The sequence below is a fragment of the Epinephelus lanceolatus genome, chromosome 3, assembly GCF_041903045.1.
Source record: "Epinephelus lanceolatus isolate andai-2023 chromosome 3, ASM4190304v1, whole genome shotgun sequence".
Taxonomy (NCBI): Eukaryota; Metazoa; Chordata; class Actinopteri; order Perciformes; family Serranidae; genus Epinephelus; species Epinephelus lanceolatus.
In genome coordinates, this window is record NC_135736.1 from 47,737,133 (window position 1) to 47,755,907 (window position 18,775).

Here is an 18,775-nt window from a genome sequence, read left to right on the forward strand (position 1 = left end):
TTCTAGTTATGCTCGGCCCGATAATAGACAGCACGAAGTCATCCTTAAAACATGCCTGTAAACGTCCATGATGGAGGAGAAGCTTCTGGACCAACTGGTGGTACTCCCCATGATCCAGCCTCTTCTTTAGGGTCTCATGTACCCACACAGATCTCTGTTTATCTGCTGACAGCCTCTGTTTCTCAAGCACGCTCTCTCTGCTGCACTGCCGTCAGTGACTCCTACAGAGGCCTGTGTGTGTCCAGCTGGAGGAGGAAGAGCTACATGTTCCACTGAATTCCTATAAATCAAATGTTCGGTGACACTTTTCAGCAACGGATTTTTCTAATTAGACAACATGACAAGATGCATGTAATTTGCACAATATGTCGTGCCGCTATAAAGTACACAGGCAGCACGACTAACTTAGGTGCTCGCCTGAAGTGGTGACATGGTTTAAGTGTGGAGACGTCTGCCTCCCCTTCCTCCTCAGATTCAGCTCCTACTAGACCCCGGCAGTACTTCTGTCAGAGACTTTTTTTGTGCACTACAAAGGACTTGTAGAAAGGCCTGTTTGTAAAAGGGTCATGTAGTTTTCAGAGGTCAAAAAGAAACAACAAGAACAAGATGTTTACTGAGCTGCAGGACGAGAGAAACAAATGTGAAGTAAAAATGACACTTTTTTCGTTTTTCATAGTTTGCTGTTTGCAGGAAAAACTAAAGACATAAAATCAAACTCCACGTTGAATCACACTGCATCAAATTCTTTTGCATCACATCAAAGTGCTCGCACTGTGAATCGCACTGCATCACACTGGGGAGAATTATATCGCAGTGGTAGTTGCTTCATATGTATCTTTAATGAAGTGGATCTTTGGTGATGCACTGAGATGTTAATCACATTGGCCTCAGTGACAGAGTTGCACATCTGCAGTTTGCATCACTCACCTAAGATAAGTTAAAGTAGAACTTGGCTTATCCTAGAGTAAGTTGTTGTGCAACAGCTGGAGCACGAAGTAGAAAAGTGCAAATATAAGTGAAATATCAGTAAACAAAGATCCAAAATCCACAAAATTTAAATGCACAGTGCCAAAAATACACCCAGATACCCAGAGCTATACGGCCCGACGATAGACAGCAGGTTGTCAAACTGCCCCTGAGTCATCCTAAAATCTGCCTGTAAACGTCCATGATGGAGGAGAAGCTGCTGGACCAACTGGTGGTACTCCCCATGATCCAGCCTCTTTTTTAGGGTCTCATGTACCCACACAGATCTCTGTTTATCTGCTGACAGCCTCTCACCCTCAACCAGAGCTACAGACAGTACCCTCTGCCTCAACATGACAGCAGCTACACACTGATTACTGCAGGATAAATAATAAATAGCTTTATAAATAAAGATTATTATCAGTGTTTATTATTATAAAAAAAGTTAGTGTTAAGGTTGCTCCTTGGTGTGCTGCATATAGATATGTATGTACAATATCATATTTTACATACAGGTTAAGTGCACATGGTTGATTCAAATGTTCTATGATTATGTCACTGATGTTGCACGTGATGAACCATCAGTCCTGCAAGTCAGAGGACAAACATGCACTCATTAAATATTGCGTGCATATTCCTGCCTCTGGTTTCCTGCTGATCGACAGTTGGTGGCAGTAATGTGCAAAATAACTACTAACTAATAGCACAGATGAAGGCTGTTAGCAAAGAGACATAAAATGTAAACTACCACAAAGATTTTAATTTAATTGGCTTTGCAAATGTTTTGAGGAAAGAGTGTGCATTCAACTTGTTTGGAAGATTTCAAGGATTCACAGTGAGCTTTGGTGAGAAACACTGGATCTCCACCGAGCAGCTTTAAAGGATTATTTGTGTTTACATTAATGAAAACAAATTACAGCTCCCACAAGGAGCCGACGGAGTCACCCACCATCTTGCCCCTCTGCTGAGATGATCTGGTTTCCCGCAACGTGAAGACGTTGCCGCAGACAGATATTTCCCTCCACAGACCAGGTTTAGAGTCTCGGCTGAAGCCGTGTCGCGGGTGCATCACCAGAACGCCATTGGTGGTCAGTCCGTCCATCTGACCGTCCTGCATCCTCCACTTGGCTGCTTTTTCCTGCGAACAGGTCGAGATTTCACCTCTTAGTACACAGAACACAAGTGATGAATCGCAGCGTCGTCCGCCTCTGACAGCACCAGTTACTGCAGCCTACCCCGAGGAAGATGTTCTTGGAAGAGTCGAAGCCTGCGGCGTAGATCCGTGCAGAGTACGGAGGGTTTCTTTGGCAGATGATGCGGCAGGCGAAGCGGGAGATGGTGCTCTGGACTGTCTGACCGTCAGATTGATTCTGACCGCCGGGCAGCGTGTCCGTCACCACAAAGTCGATGGGATTCTCTGTCGAACGACCGATCTGTAACGACACAGATAAAATTCATGTTGCCACAAAGTGTGTGTACACAGGAGCATTTATCTTAGTGTCATGTTCACATGAAGTGGCCTGTACGTCCCACCTGTCTCAGGAAAATGATGATGACTGTGCAAGAAACAGCATGAAAAGTCAAACTGAGAAAATGTAACCTTCGATATTTTTTTAAAAATGGGTTAATTTCTGGAATTTTTCTCACAGCAGTTTGTCTGCAGCTGTGTTGATTCTCATTTCTGTTTCCAGTTCCTCAAAATGTGGTTCCTCGTTTTTTGTCTTGGCTTTCCTGTCGCTCTTAACTGTCTTTTGTGGGTTGAGGAAATTCTACCAAGCAGCTGGCCCACATTGAGCAACATGCAAAATGTACAGTGGTCAAAAACAAACGCACCCAGGAACAAAAATCACTGCTATTCTTCTTAGACGTGAAGACGTTTACAGTTGGGAAACATTAGTGGACTTTTTAGAGATGCAAGATTTCAACAACAGCGATAAAAAAATAAAATAAAATTAACTGAAAGCAAGAACGGGCACCAAGAATGAAGCTCATACTATTACACCAAGAACTCCTTCTCATCCTGATGCAGCAAACAAAAATAAACCACGAAAAGCTGAATCTGATCTGTGTGTCTGAACTGACATCAGTTAGTGGATGCTACAGACCTGGAACATGTCTGTGTTGCTGTCATGGGTGTACTCCACCACCACCGTCTGTGCCCGGGACAGTGTGTATGAAATACTGTGCTGCTCCTTGTTGCTTACAGCCTTCAGAAACACACAAGAGATGCACTGTTATAACGTGTTTAATGCTTTAATGCTGAAAGACAAACACCACTGTTACTGTTCTTAATGTTAGATAATGGCATATTTTATTCATGCTGCAGTGTGTGGAAACATAAATATAAATCCACTTATTAATCCAGGTAATGTTACAGACACAGAGCTGATAAAAAAACAGAAATATACAGGTACATGTTATATGTTTCCAAGCCTCATCAGTTTCACTTTCTGTGTTCTTGTGTGCACACAACATTCAAAGCTCTCACTCCTGTGCTGTGTCGTAGGACCTTATGTGCACAGTCACCTGTGTGTTGTGCTCTCACCTTGGCAGCCTGAGGTGTGCATGATGAGTGGACAGTGCTGGGTTTCACACCGTTGGCCTTGTTCCTGCGACACAGAGCGAAGCGACTTTTCCGCCTCCCCTTGTCACCGTTGGGCAGAGAGCCATTACACCTGAACACACAAGACGGGAAATGTATTAGAACATTCATATAAAATCTGTACAAGTTATCAGGACACGTCAAACCTGCACCACTGACTATAGAAATTACTTTTTATTAAGATCAACACTTTCTCACTCCGACCTCACCACATATTGATGTTTGGTTTCAGCGTCCACATACGACGTGCAAGGTACCCTGGGTGTGTTGGTTATTGACGTTCTAGGACACTGTGTCAACTACAAGCATTGTCTCCTTTAAAATACACTTTACAGTTTATATACAGTCTCTTTCAAAATAAAAACACTATGTCAGTACAACACTGCGAATTGATGTTTTTTTTCCTCCAAAAACAAACAAAGGTGGTTAGGTTTAGGAAAATACAAAGAACAGGGTCTGGCTTTAGAATAATCTTACGGGACACAAACACCGCTCTCTCGGGTGAAAGTCGTGGTGTGTTGGACACATCTACAAACCGTTAGACGGGCAGCGTAAAACTATAACGGCAACAGGCTGCGTATCATGCTGACGTTAAAGGACGCCTTTTTTCATTGGTTTCTGATGCCGCAAGTCACTGCCCATCTTTGGATTACGACAACTTTGGAATGAGGCCGGGCTCATTCCAAAGTTGATATATGACGCCTTAAAGGCTTTTGAGGCAAACATGTAAATGTACATATTTGATCATATAAATCTACCAAAACAAGCCCAAAACCCTGGTTCCTGCCTCAGTGATGAAACAAAGCAGGGCTCAAAATACTAAGTGGATAAGCACAGTAGTACACATTAAATCTAACCTGAGCACATATTTGCACCCGGGTTAAATACGTCTTCCTGAATATGGGACGTCACCAAAGAAATCCTAATTTGATAAAACAGTTTCCATGTTTGGTTTGTTAGGATGTGCAATGGATTTTTGTTAAACACATTCCAATGACCGTATAAGACTAGTAAATAGGAAGTAGTTTCACTGCACATTACTGTACAGGGAACAACACTTTGAGAATATGTCCTTATTTTAAACTCATAAATAAAATGCACAAATGTTTTCCTTTAGAGGATTTGTGGATATTTTCATCATGTTCTGAATGACCCGGACTTTGCGCAAGTCGAGTTTTTACTGTACAGTTTATGGGAATGTTAGGGGAAGGGACAGTCAGCTCAAATTACATTACAACATGATTTCTTCATATTTGAACCGTCATAAAAAAGAAAGCAGTCGACACTGGATTTCTTTTAATCAGATCCGGCTGTGGCCAAAGTGCAGAGAAAGAAGAAGTACCAAAATTACATAAATAAATTGGTGCATGCAATTTTAAAAGTTTCAATCACTGATGCATGTACGCAGTGAAGGAAGTATTTTAAGCCCTGCAATGTGACGGTCCAGGGTCCCAGACAGCTTTAATTCAGCTCTGGATACAATAATACAAAAGCAAACAAAAGGTCTGAGACCACAGCAGCAGACCTCCCTGAACCACAGGCGCTCCTTGTGTCCACACTGAATGGCCTTCAGTCATGAAGTCAGCTGCATTCTTCACTGTGGTGGAGTTTCTCAACACATTGAACAGTGTTCAGGCTGAGTTATGCTGCTCCCAAACAATAAACACTTTCTACCAGAGGTGGGACGAAGTCGTTGTTTGGCAAAACACAAAATAAGTCATGAAATCCTAAATCAAGACAAACACGTCTAAAGTCCTGATCTTTGTGTTTTGTGCCTTAAACAAGTTGTTATGTGCCCTTCACTGAATGTTAAGTTACAGAAATAATAATGCTCTTACTAATTTCAAAAACATATTGTAACACCTAACAGCATTTTCTAAAACATCCTGACTTGCATTATGGATCAGAGGTCGACCGGTTCATCTGTTTGGCCAATAAGGACTTTATACAAGTTACCATAATGAGGGAACGGGGCTCCGATAGCGGCTGATAGCTGTGACCTCCACTTGTCATGTAGGTACGGCCGAAAGGATTCTGCAGGGAGTTCCCCACATGCAAATACAAGGTAATGTGTGCTTCAGATAACGTGTATGATTTAAATGAGAGTTCACTAATGTAGGACGGCTTTACATCTTCATTAGGGGCATAATAAGGTTGCTGGTTATAAAATAGCATTGTGAGCTTTCACTGTACCTGCGCAGGGTGGGAGTATCAGATGGTGTTTTAATAATAATGACATTTATTTTTAATGTAAATACATAAAACTTCTACTGTCAGTGATTTAAGTCTGTAAGTAAATTGTTGTAGATGTTGTAAGGTCTACATATGCCCACATATCAGCACATATTGCTTCAATAACTAAACTCAACCGGTGTATATTTGAAACAAGCGTCCATACGGGACAAGCCTTTAATTCCTTTCACACAAACCTCTTGTTCATCAAAGATGGGAAACAGGCTGCTAGGATATCAATCAAAATCAAATCATCAATCAAATAAACTTGGAAACCGTTTATTCTATCCATCATGAATATTAGTCTACTTTTGCAAAACAGAGAACGAGAGAGACGGAGGGAGTTGGGGGCCGTACACATGCCCTCAGATTCATTGTTTTTAATGTAGACGCGCAGCAGCTGCGCTCAAACACCAGAGCGATGCCTGAGCGCCACACACGTGTTCCTGAGCGCCTATTTTTCAGGGCGCTACGGCTGCACCCTGAGATCAACATTTGGAGCGTGTACCGCATGTCATGTGACAAGGAACAACCAATTACAGCTGACAGATATCTTCCCTTCTTCCGTAAATATCAGTCTGTGATAAATATGGAGGGGAAGTTATTTATTTAAGTGCAGAGCTGTCAGAGCTTTACATCTGTCCCACGGACGATATGTTTGGCCTAATACTTACAAAACAACGCCTGGAAGAAGATCAGCTCTGCACTCAGGACATCTGGTTATGGTCACTTAGCAACCTAAAATGCAACCTGCCTCGGCAATCTTAAAAGTTGTCAGAGTTAGCAGCAAGAGTAGCACTAGGGCTGGGCGATATGGTATGATATGATACACGATATATATATATATATATATATATATATATATATATATATATATATATATATATATATATATATATATCGGCAGTTTCTATGAAATGGGCGTCATGCTTTCAGCTGCAAGTCAAAGCCACATTTTGAGATAGCACAAGCACAAGCACTTTTATAAAAACAGACTGTGACCAGAATAAAATACAAAGACAGCTGCACAACATTATAAATGATATAAAATAAACAGCAGGGCTGTACGTTTACGTTTTGCACACAGCACTGGAGCTACAGAGGTTTAAAGGTTTGCAGCACAGGACACTAAACTATAACATGAGTATAAAGGTATCAAGTCGGCCTAAATCCATTGTAATTAAAAAGCTTTGCTGGAGGAATAATGTCGCTTTCCATGGCCTTTCAAATGAATCTAGTGCTGGAAAATGATTTAAATATTTTAATTTGTTCAGGCTGTTAATCATGTTTATGCACCTAACATGAACAGAGAGGCCGAGGGAGAGATGGAAACAGAGACAGTTTGCCTTCATTATACGTCTTGTATGTGAAGCGTCTGTGTTGTCACTGCTTTTATTAAACACATCTGTCGCCTGCATCCAGGCGCTGTCTCAGTGTCACAAAACAGACTACAACTACCAAGAAGGATGGCGATGATCCACCTCACACACAAACTAGCAGTGCAGCGCTGTACTGAACGTGTGCTGCGGTAACTCTCTCAGACTGATGTAGCGTAGCACGTGCAACATATAGAGCGACGTCACACTGTAGACGAATGAACAGACAGATTAAACAGAGGAGCAGCTCTGTGTCTCTCTGAGACCCTACATCGATATAAACAGTGTTGTCTAAATTTATATCTTGCTTGAAAATATATCGATCTATCGTACATAGTCAATAAATCGCCCAGCTCTACCCAGCGCTCAACCAAGTGTTTTCCAGGGGGTTAAAGACACATCATGTGCCCCTTCTGACGGTCGATTCACGGCACCCAGCAAACCAACACAACACACCTTCATCCAGTATTATGAGAATTATGAGAAACACTTTTTGAATCGTTCTATCAGTGGATCCTTAGAGACTAAAGGCAAAATGTAATCAAGGATTGGTCCAAAGTCAAGTCAAACAAACATATTTCCCAAATGTTTCTTTCACAGCTTTCACTGGAGACAGGAAGCTCTGTGGGGGAGAGAAGGCCAAAGAGCAACGACTGATTGAGTCCACATTTAAAAGCAGGACGTTGTGGTGAAGTGGTTTATTATTTATCCATCAGGACGCCTGTTAAATACAACTCAAACTGAAAACATTTATCTGCAGAACGTTATTCTCGTCCTGAGCTGTTGTGCATTTATGAAAGCTGAATGTTATTGGACCTTTAATTTAAAGTTTAGCTGGAGGTTATCTTCAGAGCCAGACTGCTGCCAACCACGGGTTAAGTAAACATTTGAGTTCAGTTAAAAGTGGAGCCATTCTTTGGCTGGATAATGCAAACTTCCTGCGTTTCAGATAAAGAGACGCCCACCTCCTTTTCTTAGACAAACTCAGACCACCCCAGCTCCACTGTGGCTCCACTGCATGACATATAACACAACCTCTGTTTTCACAAACTATATGGCTCTTTAAAATTAAACCTTGTGACCAGTGTAATTGCCAGTTACTGGCTCTCTCAGATTGTTGAGTTCCACATGCGGACACTATGATCCGAAAGCAAACAAAGGGTCTGAAACCACAGCAGCCACAACTCTCCTGACGTCTCTCCACCTTCCTGAACCACAGGCGCTCTCTTGTGTCCACAGTGAACGGCCTTCAGTCAGGAAGTCAGCTGCATTCTTTGCTGTGGTGGAGTTTCTCCACACGTTAAATGGATGAGTTTTGAACATTTTCATACTGCTCATAAAGATGCTACACGGCACACTGAGCTCAAATTATTTGTTTGATCCTTTTTATCTGAACAAAATTGGCAGTGTTCAAATTATTATCTGCACCTAAAGGGTTTTACACACTTAAAGGGACAGTTCTCCCCAAAATCACATATTTTCCTCTCACCTGTCGTGCTATCTATCAGTCTGGATACTTTTGGTGTGAGTTGCTGAGTGGTGGAGATGTCTGCCTTCTCTCCAATGTAATGGAGCTAGATGGTACTCAGCCTGTGGAGCTCAAAGTGCCACAAAAACATTTAAAAAACTCAGCGTCTCTTTCCAGAAATTATGACCAGGTTTCTCAAGATAATCCACAGACCTTGTTGTGAGCAGCTTCATATAGGAACCATTTTCTTTCTACTGAACTACGCCTGCCAACTGTATCAGAAGAAAGTGTGCATCTACTGCTAAGAGTTTACATCTTGCACTGTCACAAGCACGAGCCTCTCGTCTCTGAGCAGATGCACGCTTCCCCGTGTCAACTCAGAAAACTATGACAGCAATGCTGCGGCATGTCACCGTACCGTGACCGCTGTAAAAAATAATACAGCGGCAGAGACCTATCCACAGGAGATGTACTGCATTCAGGTGAAAAAGAACTTTATTTTAAGTCTTATTTTGATGAAAAGATTTTTTTAATTAACAGGAATGTGGCACAAAGTGAAAGTGAAGTGTTCTGATTATTTGATTTTGTGTAGAAAGATTTGGCACAATTTTATTTATATTTGGCTCCACATTTAACACGTCCACACAGATAAAGAGTAACCAGAGTTTTGATAAATCTTCACCTTAGAAGGTGTTTTAAAAAAATATTTGTTCTAGTGACCTAAAACTCTGTTAGCATGTGGACAAGAGGCCCAAACATAGAGGATATCTGTTCACAATAACATCTGTGTACGTATAAACAGGGCCTTATTTTTGTACAATTTAACAAACCTGATCTAAAAACAAATTTTATTCTTCAGAGAATCAAACGCTCAGCAGTAACATGAAGTGCACATATACGAGTAATTAAAAGGCTGAAACAAGCACAACCTTTAAAACTCTCCATCTTGATTTAGAAGTTTTGAGCGCAGCTGTTAAAGCTCCTCAGAGAGCTTCTTACCCGAGCACAATGAGCTCTCCATATTTGACTGGTCCTTTGGTGGAAGCAGGGGAGGTGGGGATGTTCTCCTGACCGAGAGAAAACATCTGTGCAGCCTTCAGGGGGGGAGGAGGGGGAGGAAGGATGAGGTCTTTCCCACTGTCACCTTCAGAGCGTCTCCATCAGCGCAGGTACAAACATCACCTGCACACACAAACAAAAGAAGTCATTTTATAAGTTTGAGTTTTCAGGAAAAACATCACTTTGGAGGTTTCATTTAAAATTTAACAAACACTCTTGAGACATTCACACAAACACACACACAGAGGCTTCAACACAACAGCATTCATCACTACAATACACCCACACTGTCTTTGTGCTGGGAGCAACACTGAGACAATGTGTGAATTCACTCCAGTACACTGAGCGGGGTTGTTAGGTGTGCGTCTGTGACGGGTGACTCACTGAGCAGCAAACTGGAACTGATGTTATGATCCTTTGTGCCATGAAAATAAAACAGGCCGAGTGTCACTCAGAAACATGACTCTGATGTCAAAAGGCCGAGGACGATCCAAAAACCTCCAGGAGCTTCAAAAATGGTTGTTATGACGAATCATATCTTCTGGTTTCTCAATGGAATAGAGCAGTGATACTCAATTTACTGCCCACAGGCCAAATCTATATGAAAAATTCTTACGCTGATACTCGTGGTATTTTGACTTTTTGGCATATTGACGTCACGCTGTTACCCACGGCAACAACAATCATGGCTGCCAGCGAAATTATTAGCAACTCTGCAGTGGTTCCAAAGAGAGGAGCAGCTTCAGTAGTGTGGAATAAACTGTGGTGTCCTGAATGTTTTCCTTCTCTTAGCGCTCAGAGGGAACGCATTCAGCGGCTCCTCTGGCAGCAGCACAGCGTCTCTCCCTCTCCTCTCTCGTGTCGTCAAGTGATTTTGTCATAAACCTTTGGGAATGTAACCCTACTATACGTGACGCTCGCAGCTCGACAACGAACTCCATATATGTGAATAGGTAGAGGACGGTCACTCTGCTCAGGGCTGAGTTGTGTCTGGTTTTGAGGCTCATGTAACCACTGTTCATACTGTGGAGAGTCTGCAAAATCTGCAAATCTGCTTGGAGGTTTCTACAAGAAGTGTCCCACATGAAACATTTTGGTGTTAAGATTTTGGTGTTAAAATTTACCGTGGGCAGCATCTTTATGTTTATAGTCAGTGTTTGTGTTATCTTTGTGAAACCACTGATGAACTTTTAAAACGCTAAACTGAAGTGAAGTAAACACCCTTAAGAGATAAAAAACCAAGACCACAAGATGCTTCATATCTAAAATTATTTATCTTGATAAAGCCAAACTGCCAAATTAATTGCATCGGACAACCACCAACATGAACCATGACCTTGGGAGCTGTAGTTTGACAAAATAAACTCAACTTTGAACCCACTTAGAAGCTTTTTTTCTAAGCTTTCATGACAGAAATGAGAACAAACAATGTAAAGAACATACCAAACATATGACAGACATTAACCTTGTGGTGCACAAAAGCCAAAAAAGACAACTGTTTCCAAGAATTCAACTGACTGAACATCTGTTTGCTTTAATACCTCTACCTGTCACTGATATCATTACTAAAAACATTTCTTCATTTCACCTTTTTTCCCATCACTATGATCCTCACAACTCAAACACAGTTTAAAAAGAAAAATTCCAACTGAATTAAATGAAACCGATTAGCCACTGTTTAGCTAAGCTACTGGACTCAATGGAGACAATGACATAGCTTATTTAACATGGGTGGAGGAAGAATCAATACAGCATAGTCTCGCAATAGTCTGGACTTATTTTGGATTTTTTAACAGTAGGGGACGAAGGACTTGGATATGACACGTTGTCACAACGTGATTTGTGCCATATGAGAATAAAAATACTCTGAATACCACAAACATGAGGGCTCACCTCTCACTGTTACATGCTAAAAACATGTGAACCCAGGTATGTGACTCCGCCCCCACATTTGTTCACCGACACAGCCGTACCCAAGCTCTAGAGAAGTGAAGCATAAAGCTGAGGAATCTTTGAGAACAGCAGGAAGGGTGGCGTTAACCTGTGACGCCTGGACTCCAAGCTCAGTGGATTCATATCGTTCATATAATGAGGACATCATCTGACCGAGGACAGGAGACCGCTGTCTCACATTCTCCAAACTAGAGCGGGACATTATCTGACAGAGGACAGGAGACACTGTCTCATATTCTCCAAACCAGAGCGGGACATTATCTGACAGAGGACAGGAGACCGCTGTCTCATGTTCTCCAAACTAGAGCGGGACATTATCTGACAGAGGACAGGAGACCGCTGTCTCACGTTCTCAAAACTAGAGCGGGACATTATCTGACAGAGGACAGGAGACCGCTGTCTCACGTTCTCCAAACTAGAGCGGGACATTATCTGACAGAGGACAGGAGACCGCTGTCTCACGTTCTCCAAACTAGAGCGGGACATTATCTGACAGAGGACAGGAGACCGCTGTCTCACGTTCTCCAAACTAGAGCGGGACATTATCTGACAGAGGACAGGAGACCGCTGTCTCACGTTCTCCAAACTAGAGCGGGACATTATCTGACAGAGGACAGGAGACCGCTGTCTCACGTTCTCAAACTAGAGCGGGACATTATCTGACAGAGGACAGGAGACACTGTCTCACGTTCTCCAAACTAGAGCGGGACATTATCTGACAGAGGACAGGAGACACTGTCTCACGTTCTCAAAACTAGAGTGGGACATCATCTGACAGAGGACAGGAGACATTGTCTCACGTTCTCAAAACTAGAGCGGGATGTTATCTGACAGAGGACAGGAGACCGCTGTCTCACGTTCTCCAAACTAGAGCAGGACATTATCTGACAGAGGACAGGAGACCGCTGTCTCACGTTCTCCAAATTAGAGCGGGATGTTATCTGGAAGAGGACAGGAGACCGCTGTCTCACGTTCTCCAAACTAGAGCGGGACATTATCTGACAGAGGACAGGAGACACTGTCTCACGTTCTCCAAACTAGAGCGGGACATTATCTGACAGAGGACAGGAGACACTGTCTCACGTTCTCCAAACTAGAGCGGGACATTATCTGACAGAGGACAGGAGACACTGTCTCACGTTCTCCAAACTAGAGCGGGACATTATCTGACAGAGGACAGGAGACACTGTCTCACGTTCTCAAAACTAGAGCGGGACATTATCTGACAGAGGACAGGAGACCGCTGTCTCACGTTCTCAAACTAGAGCGGGACATTATCTGACAGAGGACAGGAGACCGCTGTCTCACGTTCTCCAAACTAGAGCGGGACATTATCTGACAGAGGACAGGAGACACTGTCTCACGTTCTCAAAACTAGAGCGGGACATTATCTGACAGAGGACAGGAGACACTGTCTCACGTTCTCAAAACTAGAGCGGGACATTATCTGACAGAGGACAGGAGACCGCTGTCTCACGTTCTCCAAACTAGAGTGGGACATCATCTGACAGAGGACAGGAGACATTGTCTCACGTTCTCAAAACTAGAGCGGAATGTTATCTGACAGAGGACAGGAGACCGCTGTCTCACGTTCTCAAAACTAGAGCGGGACATCATCTGACAGAGGACAGGAGACATTGTCTCACGTTCTCAAAACTAGAGCGGGACATTATCTGACAGAGGACAGGAGACACTGTCTCACGTTCTCCAAACTAGAGTGGGACATCATCTGACAGAGGACAGGAGACATTGTCTCACGTTCTCAAAACTAGAGCGGAATGTTATCTGACAGAGGACAGGAGACCGCTGTCTCACGTTCTCAAAACTAGAGCGGGACATTATCTGACAGAGGACAGGAGACACTGTCTCACGTTCTCCAAACTAGAGCGGGACATTATCTGACAGAGGACAGGAGACACTGTCTCACGTTCTCCAAACTAGAGTGGGACATCATCTGACAGAGGACAGGAGACATTGTCTCACGTTCTCAAAACTAGAGCGGAATGTTATCTGACAGAGGACAGGAGACCGCTGTCTCACGTTCTCCAAACTAGAGCGGGACATTATCTGACAGAGGACAGGAGACCGCTGTCTCATGTTCTCCAAATTAGAGCGGGATGTTATCTGGAAGAGGACAGGAGACCGCTGTCTCACGTTCTCCAAACTAGAGCGGGACATTATCTGACAGAGGACAGGAGACACTGTCTCACATTCTCCAAATTAGAGCAGGACGTTATCTGACAGAGGACAGGAGACCGCTGTCTCACGTTCTCCAAACTAGAGCGGGATGTTATCTGACAGAGGACAGGAGACACTGTCTCACATTCTCCAAACTAGAGCGGGACATCATCTGACAGAGGACAGGAGACCGCTGTCTCACGTTCTCAAAACTAGAGCGGGGCATTATCTGACAGAGGACAGGAGACCGCTGTCTCACGTTCTCCAAACTAGAGCGGGACATTATCTGACAGAGGACAGGAGACCGCTGTCTCACGTTCTCCAAACTAGAGCGGGACATTATCTGACAGAGGACAGGAGACCGCTGTCTCACGTTCTCCAAACTAGAGCGGGACATTATCTGACAGAGGACAGGAGACCGCTGTCTCACGTTCTCCAAACTAGAGCGGGACATTATCTGACAGAGGACAGGAGACCGCTGTCTCACGTTCTCCAAACTAGAGCGGGACATTATCTGACAGAGGACAGGAGACCGCTGTCTCACGTTCTCAAACTAGAGCGGGACATTATCTGACAGAGGACAGGAGACACTGTCTCACGTTCTCCAAACTAGAGCGGGACATTATCTGACAGAGGACAGGAGACACTGTCTCACGTTCTCAAAACTAGAGTGGGACATCATCTGACAGAGGACAGGAGACATTGTCTCACGTTCTCAAAACTAGAGCGGGATGTTATCTGACAGAGGACAGGAGACCGCTGTCTCACGTTCTCCAAACTAGAGCAGGACATTATCTGACAGAGGACAGGAGACCGCTGTCTCACGTTCTCCAAATTAGAGCGGGATGTTATCTGGAAGAGGACAGGAGACCGCTGTCTCACGTTCTCCAAACTAGAGCGGGACATTATCTGACAGAGGACAGGAGACACTGTCTCACGTTCTCCAAACTAGAGCGGGACATTATCTGACAGAGGACAGGAGACACTGTCTCACGTTCTCCAAACTAGAGCGGGACATTATCTGACAGAGGACAGGAGACACTGTCTCACGTTCTCCAAACTAGAGCGGGACATTATCTGACAGAGGACAGGAGACACTGTCTCACGTTCTCAAAACTAGAGCGGGACATTATCTGACAGAGGACAGGAGACCGCTGTCTCACGTTCTCAAACTAGAGCGGGACATTATCTGACAGAGGACAGGAGACCGCTGTCTCACGTTCTCCAAACTAGAGCGGGACATTATCTGACAGAGGACAGGAGACACTGTCTCACGTTCTCAAAACTAGAGCGGGACATTATCTGACAGAGGACAGGAGACACTGTCTCACGTTCTCAAAACTAGAGCGGGACATTATCTGACAGAGGACAGGAGACCGCTGTCTCACGTTCTCCAAACTAGAGTGGGACATCATCTGACAGAGGACAGGAGACATTGTCTCACGTTCTCAAAACTAGAGCGGAATGTTATCTGACAGAGGACAGGAGACCGCTGTCTCACGTTCTCAAAACTAGAGCGGGACATCATCTGACAGAGGACAGGAGACATTGTCTCACGTTCTCAAAACTAGAGCGGGACATTATCTGACAGAGGACAGGAGACACTGTCTCACGTTCTCCAAACTAGAGTGGGACATCATCTGACAGAGGACAGGAGACATTGTCTCACGTTCTCAAAACTAGAGCGGAATGTTATCTGACAGAGGACAGGAGACCGCTGTCTCACGTTCTCAAAACTAGAGCGGGACATTATCTGACAGAGGACAGGAGACACTGTCTCACGTTCTCCAAACTAGAGCGGGACATTATCTGACAGAGGACAGGAGACACTGTCTCACGTTCTCCAAACTAGAGTGGGACATCATCTGACAGAGGACAGGAGACATTGTCTCACGTTCTCAAAACTAGAGCGGAATGTTATCTGACAGAGGACAGGAGACCGCTGTCTCACGTTCTCCAAACTAGAGCGGGACATTATCTGACAGAGGACAGGAGACCGCTGTCTCATGTTCTCCAAATTAGAGCGGGATGTTATCTGGAAGAGGACAGGAGACCGCTGTCTCACGTTCTCCAAACTAGAGCGGGACATTATCTGACAGAGGACAGGAGACACTGTCTCACATTCTCCAAATTAGAGCAGGACGTTATCTGACAGAGGACAGGAGACCGCTGTCTCACGTTCTCCAAACTAGAGCGGGATGTTATCTGACAGAGGACAGGAGACACTGTCTCACATTCTCCAAACTAGAGCGGGACATCATCTGACAGAGGACAGGAGACCGCTGTCTCACGTTCTCAAAACTAGAGCGGGGCATTATCTGACAGAGGACAGGAGACCGCTGTCTCACGTTCTCCAAACTAGAGCGGGACATTATCTGACAGAGGACAGGAGACCGCTGTCTCACGTTCTCAAAACTACAGCGGGACATAATCTGACAGAGGACAGGAGACCCTGTCTCACGTTCTCAAAACTAGAGCGGGACATTATCTGACAGAGGACAGGAGACCGCTGTCTCACGTTCTCCAAACTAGAGCGGGACATTATCTGACAGAGGACAGGAGACACTGTCTCACATTCTCCAAATTAGAGCAGGACGTTATCTGACAGAGGACAGGAGACCGCTGTCTCACGTTCTCCAAACTAGAGCGGGATGTTATCTGACAGAGGACAGGAGACACTGTCTCACATTCTCCAAACTAGAGCGGGACATCATCTGACAGAGGACAGGAGACCGCTGTCTCACTTTCTCAAAACTAGAGCGGGACATTATCTGACAGAGGACAGGAGACCGCTGTCTCACGTTCTCCAAACTAGAGCGGGACATTATCTGACAGAGGACAGGAGACCGCTGTCTCACGTTCTCAAAACTACAGCGGGACATAATCTGACAGAGGACAGGAGACCCTGTCTCAGGTTCTCAAAACTAGAGCGGGACATTATCTGACAGAGGACAGGAGACACTGTCTCACGTTCTCCAAACTAGAGCGGGACATTATCTGACAGAGGACAGGAGACACTGTCTCAGGACACCAAAGTCACAGCAGAGCAAACACTGCAGACCTCCTGTAACAGACAACACGTCTAACATGTGTGTTGTCATTCAGTCAGCAGGACACCTGCATGAGAAGTGTTCAGGTGCTTCATCTGTCCTCTCAGAGGGCGTTTAATCTGCCCACAGTTCAGTCTGTCAGGTGTATGCAGCATTTCTGACAGGTGTTATAACAGTGTTGGTCAGTCTGTCTGCTCTGTGTCACATTTAGTTGCAATATATTGTATCGCAACACTCAGCATGTTGTAATATCTCAATAATATCATATCATGGGTCATTTGGTGATTCCCACTCCTATTGGTTAAATGTCTGACATTTAAACTGAAGAGTTTACAAATGTTGGCTCAAGATACCATGTTGATGAGTGATAGTTTGGAAGTGATGACATCTCTTGGTGACCTTTTGAGCTAATGATCACGATCTTCTCAGACCCCTCCGCTCATCAGTAGGGGTAAAATACAGCTTTATGTGTTAACATGATAAATAAGGTTACAAACACCCACCTCGAGGCCTGACTCTGACACGTTTCCTTTTTTAACAGACACTCGAGATAAAATCACAAGAGTCAAATGACAGGAAACAAAAACAGTATCAAGAGTTACTGGTATTAATGTCAAAGCAAAAAAATATCTGAGGTTAGGATGTTGCACGATGAAGAGATGGTGAAGATGATGATGACTATTCTGTGTTTCCACGAGCTGAGATACAGAGCTGCAAAATACAGTACAGGCCAAAAGTTTGGACACACCTTCTCATTCAATGCGTTTTCTTTATTTTCATGACTATTTACATTGTAGATTTTCACTGAAGGCATCAAAACTATGAATGAACACATGTGGAGTTATGTACTTAACAAAAAAAGGTGAAATAACTGAAAACATGTTTTATATTCTAGTTTCTTCAAAATAGCCACCCTTTGCTCTGATTACTGCTTTGCACACTCTTGGCATTCTCTCCATGAGCTTCAAGAGGTAGTCACCTGAAATGGTTTCCACTTCACAGGTGTGCCTTATCAGGGTTAATTAGTGGAATTTCTTGCTTTATCAATGGGGTTGGGACCATCAGTTGTGTTGTGCAGAAGTCAGGTTAATACACAGCCGACAGCCCTATTGGACAACTGTTAAAATTCATATTATGGCAAGAACCAATCAGCTAACTAAAGAAAAACGAGTGGCCATCATTACTTTAAGAAATGAAGGTCAGTCAGTCCGGAAAATTGCAAAAACTTTAAATGTGTCCCCAAGTGGAGTCGCAAAAACCATCAAGCGCTACAAGGAAACTGGCACACATGAGGACCGACCCAGGAAAGGAAGACCAAGAGTCACCTCTGCTTCTGAGGATAAGTTCATCCGAGTCACCAGCCTCAGAAATCGCAAGTTAACAGCAGCTCAGATCAGAGACCAGATGAATGCCACACAGAGTTCTAGCAGCAGACCCATCTCTAGAACAACTGTTAAGAGGAGACTGTGCGAATCAGGCCTTCATGGTCAAAAAGCTGCTAGGAAACCACTGCTAAGGAGAGGCAACAAGCAGAAGAGATTTGTTTGGGCCAAGAAACACAAGGAATGGACATTAGACCAGTGGAAATCTGTGCTTTGGTCTGATGAGTCCAAATTTGAGATCTTTGGTTCCAACCGCCGTGTCTTTGTGAGACGCAGAAAAGGTGAACGGATGGATTCCACATGCCTGGTTCCCACTGTGAAGCATGGAGGAGGAGGTGTGATGGTGTCGGGGTGTTTTGCTGGTGACACTGTTGGGGATTTATTCAAAATTGAAGGCACACTGAACCAGCATGGCTACCACAGCATCCTGCAGCGACATGCCATCCCATCCGGTTTGCGTTTAGTTGGACGATCATTTATTTCTCAACAGGACAATGACCCCAAACACA

The 18,775-nt window shown here is 44.1% G+C and overlaps 1 protein-coding gene across 1 annotated transcript in view; it reads right to left on the bottom strand.

The window, feature by feature from the left end:
• LOC117255830 (E3 ubiquitin-protein ligase pellino homolog 1-like) overlaps positions 1-18,775 on the bottom strand; it is a 28,932-nt gene that overhangs the window by 1,776 nt on the left and 8,381 nt on the right. The window contains exons 2-6 of the mRNA XM_033625035.2: positions 9,644-9,826; positions 3,512-3,641; positions 3,072-3,173; positions 2,202-2,399; positions 1,916-2,104 (exon numbers count right to left, since the gene is read on the bottom strand). Of these exons, the coding sequence (XP_033480926.1) occupies positions 1,916-2,104; positions 2,202-2,399; positions 3,072-3,173; positions 3,512-3,641; positions 9,644-9,729 (705 nt within the window). The 5' untranslated portion in view covers positions 9,730-9,826. The remainder of the gene's footprint in view (positions 1-1,915; positions 2,105-2,201; positions 2,400-3,071; positions 3,174-3,511; positions 3,642-9,643; positions 9,827-18,775) is intronic.